Source organism: Schistosoma haematobium, chromosome 4 (genome assembly GCF_000699445.3).
Source record: "Schistosoma haematobium chromosome 4, whole genome shotgun sequence".
Lineage (NCBI taxonomy): Eukaryota > Metazoa > Platyhelminthes > Trematoda > Strigeidida > Schistosomatidae > Schistosoma > Schistosoma haematobium.
In genome coordinates, this window is record NC_067199.1 from 19,542,637 (window position 1) to 19,555,950 (window position 13,314).

The 13,314-nt window shown below is 38.7% G+C and overlaps 1 protein-coding gene across 3 annotated transcripts; it reads left to right on the forward strand.

Moving 5' to 3' along the window:
- Positions 1 to 5,491: 5,491 nt before the first annotated feature.
- PGAP2_2 (Post-GPI attachment to proteins factor 2) lies at positions 5,492 to 12,571 on the forward strand. 3 transcript variants are annotated; one of them, XM_051215908.1, is made up of 6 exons: positions 5,492 to 5,599; positions 9,498 to 9,718; positions 9,754 to 10,006; positions 10,039 to 10,148; positions 11,429 to 11,534; positions 12,248 to 12,571. In XM_051215908.1, the coding sequence occupies exons 2-6, from the start codon at positions 9,596 to 9,598 to the stop codon at positions 12,427 to 12,429; spliced, it is 774 nt and encodes a 257-aa protein (XP_051066452.1). In that variant the 5' UTR covers positions 5,492 to 5,599; positions 9,498 to 9,595; the 3' UTR covers positions 12,430 to 12,571. The 3 variants fall into 3 exon arrangements, with proteins under 3 accessions (XP_051066452.1, XP_051066451.1, XP_051066453.1); XM_051215907.1 differs by having other exon boundaries at positions 9,754 to 10,148; XM_051215906.1 differs by lacking the exon at positions 5,492 to 5,599 and adding an exon at positions 6,013 to 6,157 and having other exon boundaries at positions 9,498 to 10,148.
- Positions 12,572 to 13,314: the final 743 nt, after the last annotated feature.

Genomic DNA, 13,314 nt, shown 5'->3' on the forward strand with positions numbered 1-13,314 from the left:
CCTTAAGTTCTGTTTTGATATTTGTTGTCCCACTGAAACCATTTTTGTAAGTTTTGATCGACTTACATCTTCACAACTAAAACGACTAAGGAGGATGAAAGAAAGAATGTAAAAGGAGAAGTACTCAAATGAAGCTGGTAAGCTAAATGTATCTTATTTGGAAAGTCGTACAGTTTTCCGGGTTTTTTACCCCTTTTTTATTTTTCTCTTTGTTACTGTTTTTTGCGTAATTAAATTGTTGAAATACGCTGTGCGGAGAATTCTAAATTGTACCAAAATATAATATGGAATGAAGCCATTAATAATAATAACAATGATAAATCTACGTCTAGCCATATAAAGCGCGTCTACTGTGAACTGACAATATGATTCCTAATAAAACCATCTAAATTTATATCATAAAATATCAATCCGGTTGAGTAATTTGCTACGATGAGAATTGTATCATTTGTAACAATTTGCTCTTGCCTGTAAACTGGCATGCCTTATGTAACGGACTGTTATTTGAGGATAAATTATTATTATTATTAACTATGAAGTGAATCACATGAAATGCTCCAACACACAATATTCACTAGAAGCTGGTTGTTCTTATACTTTATTTCAGAGACAGTCTTATATTAATTGCTTAGGATGTTGATAGATAACTTTATTAACTCCAAACATTTTAAGAACTTAACACTCAAATTTTTCTTATTATTATTATCATCAGCTTTATTGAATATTATATTTTTGGTACAATATAGAATTCTCAGCGTATAGTATTTCAACAAGTTTCCGTTTCTTTCTTCTTTGTCGGTTCTGGCGATAAATACCGAATGATCGCCAGTTAGATGTTAGCAGTTAACTAAATGAACATCTGAATAATGTGCATTCTTTTCGCTGTATATTGCCAGCAACCACATTGGTTCTTATTGAGTTTCTTGTAACTTTGACAACGAAAGGTTGTACACTTTTCAGAAACGCAGCAGAATAGATCATGCGATTAATAAACATAATATTAAACATATATTAAAATAAACAAAAATAGATAACTTGTTGAAATATCTAGACGGCAGGAACAGGTAGCCCAGATGCTCAAGCAGACCGCTCTTGTTGTGCAATATACATGTTTTCTTCACTGTAGCCTTCGGCAGGTTTTCATCTGGCGTGAAGGTACCTTGTGTATTGGTGTGAGGAGCAGTGACACAATCCAAAAAAATTACTGGCGAAAATGTGAGCCAAAGAATCAATACGTACGTAGAATGCACTTTCACTTAATACTCAAACTGAAACAAACAAGAAGGGAAATGGAGGCAAACTTATGGGGAAATTCATAGGGAAAATCGATGTGAATATTGTCACTATTGCATAAAAATGTCACATTTTCCCCATTTAGAGGTAAAGTGTCAGACTGTCAAACAGTTAATTTCTATTTAAAACTGACTTACTAGTGTACTATATACTTCGAAAATTCGCTTTCAATTCCCTCGGTCGTAAAAATCATATGTATGCTGGAAAATAAGTGCGAACAAATTATAGACAATTTCTACATATACAGTGTTCAAGAGCATTTACATAAAGGGAACAGTGAAACGTCCATATCGCGAATGACAAAGACGTTGCTTTTAACCATATTCTAGCAAAAAATTAGTGAGAGGTTTGCGTACAAATATTAAGAAAGCTTATTTGTTGATACAGGGTACTCATGCACATCAGCCTTTACCCGCTACATGTAGTTCGTTTCAACGTACTCGATAAAATTGAGTGTAATGGGGATGATTTAAGGAACATTATTTTAACAAAAAATATTTACACTAAGGGTTACTTATATAATAGCAATGTTTTTATTACTTGAATTCCAAAACAGAACAGCAACTGAGTACTATGGATATCTTTGTAAAGTACATACTTACGCCTGTTAACACACACGGAAGAGCATAACCCTCCACCAGCATTCTCTGCCAAACTCTGTCATGGGTAATCCCCTCTAGTTGCTACTTAGTTTTATAATGTCTGCCTCCGATTCCCGGCGCAGTGTGTTCCTTAGTCTTCCTCGTTTCCGTCTCTTTTTAGGATTTCAAGTTAGCACCCGGCTTTTCAATGCCGTTTGATTTCAGTAATGTGTGTCCTATCTATGTTCAAAGTCTTTACCTAGATCTCTCTTTAGCTGGAAGCTAGTTTGTTCTCTTCCACAGTAGACTGTTGCTAATGGTATCCGATCAACGAACATTGAGTATCTTGCGTACACAATTGCTTATAAAAACTTGTAATTTATTGTAAAAGCGTACCCTTACGCTAACTGCGACAAAAATGCCTTCCGAAAAAAAGACGTGCACTGTAATGTTCAAGCGCATTTTTTGGCCGGTTCGACGGCGGAACTTTCTACTTCATCTTCAACAGTTTTATTCAACCCCATTTAGAGTACGGAAATATGGCGTTTCCTGACTTACTCCAAAAGGATAAAGACACTCTGGAACGTATCCGACAGCGAGTCACGAAATCAGTTTGGTGACTCAAACTCAAGTCTTATGAAGAGAGCCTCTGATCAGTGAACATTTCTACCAATTGGAGTATAAGCATCTTAGAGGTGACCTTCTAATGAATTATAGCATCCTTAACAATTCTGAGTATACATTTAAATAACTCCTTAAGCTTAGTCCTGTGTTTGACCGTGACGCCATGATATGTCCTCACTTACATCAATGCACGTAGACTACTGCAGTCACCCATTCGATTAGAAAAATGTGATGATTTTGGATAGAGGCAATTCCGAAAACACCAGAAAATCCTTAGGAGCTTGGCACTCTGGTCAATCAGCAATCAACAAGCACACTGAAACCGATCGAGTTTCTCGACCAGTCAGGAAATTTATGCACAATCATAGGAGCAAAAATCAAGTCAGTGGGAGATACAACCCAAACAAAGAAGTAAACGATGACAGGTTAAAGGTCAACAAGAACCAATCAACAACGAGGTGTACAGGACAAGATGTGCACCACATGTGGAGAAATTCGAACACTTCACTTCTATCCGATGTTTGTGCTGATGATGTCGTCCAGAAGAACGGTGAAAGCTCCACAACTGAACCGTCCAGCTCAGAGACCGAAACTCCACCAAAATCATCCACTGAGCTACCTAGGACGGAACGTTGAGGTACTCCAATAAGTACTGGTCTCCAGGTGGAGCACTTGGAATTTATTCTTACTTTCTGTCTACTAGGAAATCCTTAAGCCGTTTAAAAAGAGGTCCGGCAATATCAAGGTTTACTAACTTCAATAGCAGTCTATTTGTTGGTACATTGTCAAAAGCCTTACTGAAGTCTATGTAGACAACATCCACTCAGTTTCCGTTGTCTAAAGCTTTTATCCAAAACTCCCTTGCTATAAGGAGGTTTGTTGTGCAAGACAAACCCTTTCTGAAACCACGTTGTTCACTGTTTAATAAGTTGTTGGTATCCACATAAGTCATTACGATCTTTTTGACTATTATTTCCAATATTTTAACTACAACACTGGTGAGGCTTACAGGTCTGTAGTTCGATGGAAGTTGTCTTGGTCCTGTTTTATGTATGGGAGTGACGATTGCCTCCTTCCAGTCCATAGGTAACACACCTTGGTCAAGTGACATATTGAATATCAGCCAGTGGTGCAGCGATATATTGTGCAATATGTCTCAAGATTTTGCGGTGTAGTTCATCTGGTCCTGTTGACTTTTCCATGTTTAAGGTGCTAAGAGCCTTAAGCACATCGTCTTGATCGAAGTCCACGATGAGTAGGTGGTTTTTTGACCTTTTATTTTGATCTAGTTCTTTGTCTAGAGAAGGTTCTTGAATGAAAACTGCCTCAAAATAGTCAGCCATAGCTTCCGCTTTTTCCTGATCTTCCTCTATCATTTCAGATTCACTCCGTTCTTTAATTAGGTTGAGAATCCAATGATGCATCTTTGTTCTGTAGTTTATGTATGAGAATATTCTCTTAGGCTGCTTGAGTGCAGATTGTGACAACTGCATCTCATATTTTCTTTGAGCTTCCCGAATTTTAGTTATGCACATGTGTCTTACCGATATGTAGCGCTTCATTGCACCTGCTGTGCCAAGGCTGATAGCAGCATTCCAACATTTCTTCTTTTGTCTTAGTAAACGTCGAATATCCCGGCCCATCCAGGGATGGCCGTGCTTCTTCTTTTTTGGGACTGTCCAGGGTATGTATTGTTGAGTCACCTGATTGTATAACTGCCTGAAATGAGTCCATGCCTCTTGTATTGATACCCTTGAGCCAATTTCCCAGTTTTCAGCCGATGCTGCGGAGTTGATTGCCTCCATATCTGCCTTCCATATATTAGGACAGGCAACTGTTTGACAGGCAATCTCAGCCATGAATTCAGATAAGATGACTGCATAGTCACTTCTCCGTAGTGGTGGGAGGAAAGTCATTTGACCAATGTCATCACCATGTGTGAAGGCTGAATCTAAAAGAGAAGAGTTCCTTAAGTCATATCTTGTGGGATTTATAATGTGTTCGAGTAAAGCTAATCCAACTGAGGTTTCTAACAGTTTGCAACCAGATGACGCCATCGATGACCCCAATTCTAATTGAAGCAAGTTAGTATACGTGCATTAAAGTCGCCTACTACAAGGCTTTTACCCTTGTTACACCAGGACTTAGGTTTACTTAGGAGAAAATCATCTACTACACATTCTGGACTGAGATATATTACAACTAATTCAATATCTTGCCATCTATATTTCAGCTTGCATCGCACCAGATCACATGTTTCTGAAACACGTGTCACTGACCCAACTGCTCTTATGGTTAAGGTACTTTTCGTGTACTGGACAATCCTGCCTCCCCTACAGTTTACTCTGTCAGCCCTATTGGATAAAAAACCAACCAACTGAATTTCATTATCTAATACTTCTGACGTTAACCAAGTTTCTGACACAGCCATAACATCCAGTCTTTCTTTATCCACCATTTTTTTAGTAGGCTATGAGCATTTGTGTAGCATATCTTTAAGTCTGTGGATAACTTTCCCTTACCATCCAGAGTAGCTTCGAGATCGTTTTGCTCCAAACTTTTACCATTTAAAAACCCTCAAGAACGAGGTTTTCTTCACTGTTTCGGCGGCGTTCGTTTATTTCTACTTCTGCAGCTCGTCTCTTAATACGATCAGCTAGGGTGAGATCCTCATGGACGTATATTCCGGATCCAATCAGTTTACGTGAGTTGTCTAGAATCAGATTCCCTTCTTCAATTGTGGCAAATGTAACCTTGGAAAGGTGGCTTTCCTGAGAACTTTCATAATCCACTTTTGTCCTATTCTATAAAGCTTACAGATGCTAACTATGATTCACCAACTGTTTTTTCTTTTTCTTCTTTTATTAATAATATGCTCAGGTTCCTACCTTGAGTTATCAGTGATCCACTGTTACTAGATACGGAAGCCCGTTAAGCGTGAGCTTCTTCTGTTCCGTTAAGAACCACTTGAAACAATTTGAGGCCCATAGACTGGCGCCAAGCATAAATGGTACGGTAGCATCCCTCAAACTTTTGCTGTGTTCTTACGCAACAAAAGTACCATTTCCAATCTCAAGAACCTGTTTTGAGCTATACGTTCGGTATATTACCTTTCTTTTTGAGTTTTATCCAACTTAATAGTTAACTGTGGTTTTGCCTCAGCTTATAAGCTCCCGACCCGAGCTCCCTCAAACATTGGTGGTCATTTGACTCCGGGACCCAAGCTGTCAATTTTGGGGAAATTGAGAGCTTTGGCTTAAGCTTATAATTATAGCCTATAATTGTAGGCGGAAAGTAGACAATTCGGAGTGTATTTAGGCGAAGAAAGGACAATGTGGCGTATATTTAGGCGGAAAGTAGACAATTCAGCAACGATTGATTGGGTACTATTCGGTTCTTCAGCTTTTCACGTCACAACTAATTTTAATATATCCTAACCTTTTGCACCACCCGTTTTTATCCATTTTTACTTGTTTTTAGTGCATTGTTTTTTCACGATCTTCGGCTTTTTCTAGGGTCTATACAACACTTTACGTCACTATAGTCATGAAATTTCATGCAAACGACCCAGCTGCAGTTTTCTATATCTGGCATGCAGTGCAAAGGTTGGTTCCACGGAGCGTGCACAGATCTCACAGTAACTGCTTAAAACAGACTCAGTAAGTCCGATCATAGATGGGTACGTGCCATGTGCAACACGGATGCTATGGTTTTTCTGAACATCATTGTCCTGTTAACAAGTCTGCGAAATAAGTTGTCAGGAACCTTGAAAAAAGTCTTAAAACGGGTGGACAAACAAAAACGCTCAATGAAAACAAGGGGATTAATCTCGACAGCGCTACTATCGTTGGAACATCTGATAACACTAGTGATGACATGCTGAAACTCAGCACCACCGTACCATCGACGGTATTACACTCCATCAGCAGACTTGAATCTTCTAGCACAGGATCCTTGAATGCAACGGTAATTCCCAAAAACTGTAGGTGATTGAACCCCCGTTAACAAAGTTAAAAATGACCAGGTGTCACCGTCTAAGAAGCTGAACATCCTAAGTATCGTAGGGAAACCTGAACGCACCCAAAAACCTGCGAAAACAATAACGGTTCGTGATGATTCTCTCGTAATCATGAATCTTAAAGAAAACCCTGACCTCCCCCTCAGTTTGCAGGACAAACATGACAGGATGCTCTGGGAAGAGTTAAACAAGAAGCCTGAACTTCCGAAAATAGAGGATTACCTACTAGCTAGTTACTTATTGAAATCAGATGGGAATGTAAGAATACTGCCTGACACCGTATTCTAAGGATAATCTCATCCGGAGCATCCCTAAGGAATCTCGTGAGTTTTCCCGCTGAAGAAATATCATCATGCAAGGTGTGCCGGAAAACTCGGACCCTGACCACACAAAGTGATATTCGAGAATAGAAATTTATCAAGCAATCCTAGAAGCTCAAAAACATTGACTCAACAAGTGATGTGACTAGCCAAGAAAGATGGGAATTCTAGACCCTGGCTAATGAAGATAGTCTTCTCATCCAACCATATGGCGGGTGCAACTTTGGGAGCGTTTCGTGCCAATAGACATCGGTCGCCAACTAGAATCCATACGCATCCGGATAAGCCGCATGATGCCAGGATCAAGCACGAAGGCAAGTTGGAGCTGACCATTCCACTTGTAAGCTGTCTTGATCATAAAAAACGTGGAAAGGACAGGGGCTACCAACACGGGAAACCTTGTATAGGTAGGCTACCTGTCCATTTACATAAGGCTCATACAGACAAACAGGGTGGGGAAGCTCACGCGTTTCAAATTTAAAGCATAAACTGCTTATACACGAACACCGCGAGTTTGTCGAATAAAATGGATAAGCTACGTGAACTCAGCTATGCTAATAATGCTTATCTGATATGAACATCTGAAACTTGATTATCTTCTCAGCTTACGGACCAGCTAGAAATACTCGGGATGTCTTTGTTTCGCAATGACAGAAAATCAGGAATTGTGGGTGGAGTAGCCTTATACTTACGATCCTGCCTAGAGGTACATCAAGTGCACAACCATGAGTTTATCAATGTTGGTGAGTCCGTACGGTGCTCAGTGAGATTGTCTACCACCTTGAGGTGTCTAGTTGGAGTCATCTACAGGAAGCCCACTGCTAACATCGAGTACAACAATCGTATGCTAGAAGGATTATCCCGCTCTACTCGCCTCGGATTCACTCATATCTTGATTCTAGGGGACTTCAGTTTTCCTAAAGTCAATTTCGCGGAACATACGTATATTGGAGGTGGAAACTCTACTGAAGCTCGGTCTTACAACCTTATTGAGGATCTGGGATTATTCGGAAATGTGACGTCGGCAACTCGATGGAGACTGGGTATTTACAAACGAAGAATTCCTAATTGACAATCATTTATGGCTCCCCCAGCTAGGAGCGATCACGCCGTCACAGCCTTTAGTTCTATCAGTAAAACAGCTAAGACACCCCACCAACAACAGGCTCTGCTTGAAGTCACTAACTTCTAGTCTGAGCCATGTTGGTAGATGCAGACTACTTGGTTGGGGTCCGCGTGACTATCGTAACCAATGGTTGGAGACTCTTGGTGATATGGCTCAGAATCGATCACAATGGCGTCGGTGTATACACTCTGTCTTCCCTTAAACTAAGAGATTAAAATCGCTTCATATCTTTCTTTCTACTAACTAATTCTTTCTTCCTGTACTGTATCCTTATTGCAGTCTTTCTTTTATATATTACCACCTCTGAATTAACTACTTTTATGAATCCGGTGTCCATCTTGTTGTGTTAATGAGGTATGGCAACTTGGACCGGTGCATATATGTGCCTGGTCCTACGTTGTAGCTGACTGACTCTGGAATTTTAAACGCTTGAATGTGTCAGCTTTACAGGACAATCTACAACAGGTGGATTGAGAAATTCACCCTCAACTAGATGTGGATGCTCATTGGGGTTTATTGCACACGCTCTTATGTGCTACAAAGCAGTCTGTTTCTCAGATGTTCCCAAAATCTATAAGCAACCTGCAGTCATCAAGAACCACACTCTTCGTTTGCTAAGCCGCAAAAGGCACTGTTGGACGGAATACAAACGAACTAACAACAACGGCGCATATAAGCAACAAAACGTGTAAGGAACATATGTACAAAGGTAATAACAGAAGACAGGCTTCAGTACCAGATAAAGCTTATTGGTAAATTTGTGTCCAATCCCAAAAGCTTATTCCGTCATACAGCCCGACCAACAACGACGGTGACGTCGCTAACCTGGCCGAACAGTACTCTCGGATATTTCAACCGACCCACATGAACTATATTGATAAAAGCTTCATCTGCAACTGCACAGGACTTTCCGAAGTGAACCTGAGAGCTGGATTAGTGTACCAGAAACTGCAGCATTTCCTGGTCCGGATATGGTTCACCCTGCTATACTGAGTGAAGCAGCTTCAATCCTGACAACACCGCTTAGCGTGATGTTCTCATACTCGCTGAACCGAGGCACATTACCGGAAACTTGGAAGCTGGCTCACATCACACCAATTTCCGAAGGATGTCGACGCAGTGAACCTTCAAGCCACCGACCGGTGGCTCTTTTCTCTATCCCTTCAAAAATTATGGAGTCTCTGATATGCGATGGTATACGCGCCTATTTATTATTTTTAAACTTTTCACCTCGACAGCACGGTTTCGGGAAGGGTCATTCTTGTATAACCAACCTGCTGATTGCAGTGGACAGATGGACAACCATCCTTGATCGCAAGGGAAAGGTTGACGTCGTTTACCTTGAATTCTCAAAAGCTTTTGATAGGATCAACCATATATGTCTTAGCAATAAGCTCGAACGATTAGGTATCAAATCACCCCAACCAATCTGAGGTTTGTGTTATTTCTGATTGTTGTCGATTGCTTCTGTTATTGAACGTAAGTGCGTTGTGTGCGCTCGGTGAATCGTTGATTTACCTTTTTTTGTTTTCCAGCCTTTCTCTCGCTACTCTGCATCCTCCCCTAGTACACAAAGTGCCTTGTGGCTAAATCCGGACCTTTACATTATTTACACGGTTGCTTCTATTTCTGAATGCTATTTATTGCAACATTTCGGCACGTTTGCATTGCTGCCTCATCACTCCCAGCAGGTGCATTGGTAATATGTGTTCTATTATGTTTGGCTACAAATTCATGCGTCCAGACTCATTGCACGGTAAATTTATTACAACGAAAACTTTAGTTTTGTAGGATGCCAATTTCCTACCGTCCCTAAGCGCTGCTGTTGGCAGCAATGAACCTCAAAAGACGATATGGATCATATCGATTCTTATTAGTTCGGCTTGGAGGCTGTTGATTCTATTAAATAGTTACATAAATTCCCGTAAATTCAATTCATTCTCAGGCGGTCATTTATCCCTTTCCAATTTGCCATATCTATCAAGTTTTATTGAAATATTTTCACTCAATATGCTTAGCATTGTTTCTTCATCTGATAACTACAGTGAGCGTCAACTTTACAACAATTCCTTTCAGTTCAGCACCGCAATTACTTCTGTGTCTTTGCTTTGTTCTCGGTGGTCTACATGATAACAGATGTTTACGTATTACAACTTAAGCTTAAAACAACTGAAAATGCTTTTCTGGTAAGAATAATTTAACTCAATTTCTAAAAACAACTTAACTTGATTGCCGATAATGAAATATGTATCATGTTTTTCTATTCGGTCCTGCCAGTGATTTAACTTTGAGAATTTCATCCGACGGTGTTGTCATTTAGTTGAGTGGTTTGCTCACGTAGTTAAGCTATTCATTTAGCGAATATATTGTTTGGAAGTTTATTGAGCGTAATTAAAACCACGAGTCTGGTATTATGGGTGGTGTCCATAGAGATGTTCCATATTTCCTACTGATTGACTTCCAGGCTACAGTGATGATAATAAAATGCTAGGTAACATTAATTTAATACTTCTCGAATAACCGGATAGTGAAAAAGGTCTCGAAATACCAGGGTGTGAGTATTTCTGTCGTGATTTTCGAGTTTCTATGAGTAGCTAGCTATATATGAATGAAATCATCTAGTGTACGAGACCTCGATATAACTTCCCAACATACTGTTAGACAGTTAGCACAAGAAGGAGAACACCAAATTCATAGAAGCAGTTACTTCAGTGGTAGTAATATACAGAAGGCGACTGCATATAAGAGTATGATACGGGAGGAAAGAATTAGTTTGTGGAAAGAAAGGTATAAATTAATTTTAATCTCACGGTTCGCTCGCAACTGATATTTCCCATTTTGCTGAGGCGTGGTTGCTTGGGCAGGTATACACTCCCACCAACACCTACGTTTTAGACGGTCGATTATCCAGGACATATTTATGAAGTATAATTTACCTTGGCAATTACCTTCTTTGTACAAATGTGTACTAAGCCGCTTTCAACGTCACTCTATGGATGTAACGAGTTTCTGATGTAAGTTTAACTAACACCCAGGTAAGGTTTAAAAACATCGAGAAGATAATTTTAGACTTAACGTTCAAGTTTTGCTTTCACAAATTAAAGTAACATCTATAGCTTTCAGTAAACTCTGAACACACATCAACTTGGTCTAAAGTATTTTCGTGATTAAAACTGAAATGCTGCCAATAATGCGTTTTTATAAACACGTTTTTCATGTGGTTGGATTACATTGTATACGTGTGAACAAAATACGTTGAAGGTGAGGCACAACGAAGTCGAAAGCGCTTGTAGGAGGTAATATACCTGAACTTTTAGTTATGAAGAAGTGTATGTTATGGCTGGTTTTGGCTTCTTAACTTCCAACCGTGTATACACATGTCTTCTTGAATCATTTGCTTTACATAAATGTTTCATGCACCTATATTTTACTATCTAAATATACCGATGATTTCATCGTTTTCCAGAGTAACATATTACGAAAGAAGATATATCTTATGGCGTTCTACTTAATTTGTTTGTTGATTGATGGACTGTGTTATTGGATTCACATGACATTTTGTCCTCCATATGGTACGTTTAATAAACTACAGTACCTATCTAATATTTTAGTTATTTTATTCATCGTAGGGAAAATTCTCAATAGTTTTCTCTGTATAGTGTGAATGTAGAAAATGGTTCTCTTAATACTAATATGATGTTTAGTAAGGACCGTAAAACAATCCAGAACTGTGTAGTAATCTTGAATTTTTTTACGAAGTTAATTCACTGGCTAACAAATTTACTGTGAACCTTGAAACTACGTAGTTCACTCTGTCCACTTGAATTTATATCCATGGATATTCATGATATGAGTAATCACTTCTAAGAGAGGAAAGAAGCTCCAGGAGTTGATAGGTTCTCCCAAATGGCGTAGTTGAGTGGTATCCGTGAAAGTACAATCATATTTATAGTGGATATACTTTAAAATCAAGTTATTAAACACAAACGTTTGTGGAACAGCCTATACCTAAAAATAAACTACCTTTGTTGAGTTTATTAAAAGCCAAATACAAACCGGTATTTGCCGGATGTGTTATGTGCTCCCTGGATAAAACTTATACAATCTGAAGAATACCAAACTGCCTCGCAGTCTCGAATGCTACACTATATTTACAGAGGCGTGTGCAACTTGTCTACTCGCTTTATCGTACGAATAGCTTTAATATTTTCATTCAAAATTCACAAGTAAATTCTGATCCGTTATTTTAGTAACAACTCATCCATCTTTGATGTTTCTATTCTAGCTTATACTATATTTTCTGCAGTTGAATATGCTGCGATATTTGCAAACATTTTTTATCACTATACAACCTCCAGTACATTTGAAGATATATCAGTGAGGAAAATGATCATTTACTTTTCCACCGGTCGAACTATTCCGTTCGTAAATATGAAGTCAGAACTACCATTGTTGGAAGTAAAATGAATAATTGTTTTTCAAATAGAATTTTATTTAATTCGCTATCATTCTTATGTACGTGAGATTATACAACCCATTAGATTACATAAAGCATATTTTGTTAACTGTATAGTAACGTCGATGAAATACAAAATTTCACACAATCTAAGTGTATATGTGTTACGTCATTGATCCGTTTGCCCACTAATGTACAGGAGAGAATTGTCTCAACCTAGTTTAAAGTCTTGAGGCTGGAGAATGCGTGAGTTCAATTGTGGCTGGAGGGTGTTGAGAACAGAGAAAAGAAAACTTGTATAACTGACCTATTACCTGATTATTAGGTTAACAAGACAGGAAAGAGAAGAATTGGACGGAAAATTACTCGATTTACTCTTGATCTAGTTAGATGTATGACTAGAAAAACTACAACTCACAACAAATAAGAAAAACACAGTTGCGTCCAGTCTAGGGCATTAGAGTAGAAAAATGGAGTGCAAACGTTACGTCAGAATCCCAGTAATTTTGGAATAGAAAAGATTACAGTGACATATACGTTACACGAAAGCTTCCAACATAAAATAAAACAGGGACAAATGTTAGTACTTTAGAGACTTTGAACTAAGTGAAGCGATGTCCTAGGAAATGGCTTCCGTTGTTCAATATCGCTTTTCTATTTCTCTTCACATCAATAAGTTAACACTTAACAATAACGCAATAGGAACATTAACTACTAAGTATCAGTAATGATCTAAAGTATGATAATAAACTGAGACGTGTAAACAAAAACAAGTTGAAAGATAAGTTTAGGGAATTCATTATTTGTAACAGCATAAAGATATCTCTACCTTCAGTCATTATATGATGCCTACAATCGCTGTATTTTTGTGTCCATTTTAACTAGCAGTAGACGAC

Bases quoted from the DNA above. Each gene is read 5' to 3' on its own strand.
- PGAP2_2 (XM_051215908.1), top strand. From the start codon at position 9,596: ATGCTATTTATTGCAACATTTCGGCACGTTTGCATTGCTGCCTCATCA. The intron at 10,007-10,038 runs GTGAGCGTCAAC...AATTCCTTTCAG, and splicing joins TTCTTCATCTGATAACTACA to TTCAGCACCGCAATTACTTC. The intron at 10,149-11,428 runs GTAAGAATAATT...ATCGTTTTCCAG, and splicing joins CAACTGAAAATGCTTTTCTG to AGTAACATATTACGAAAGAA.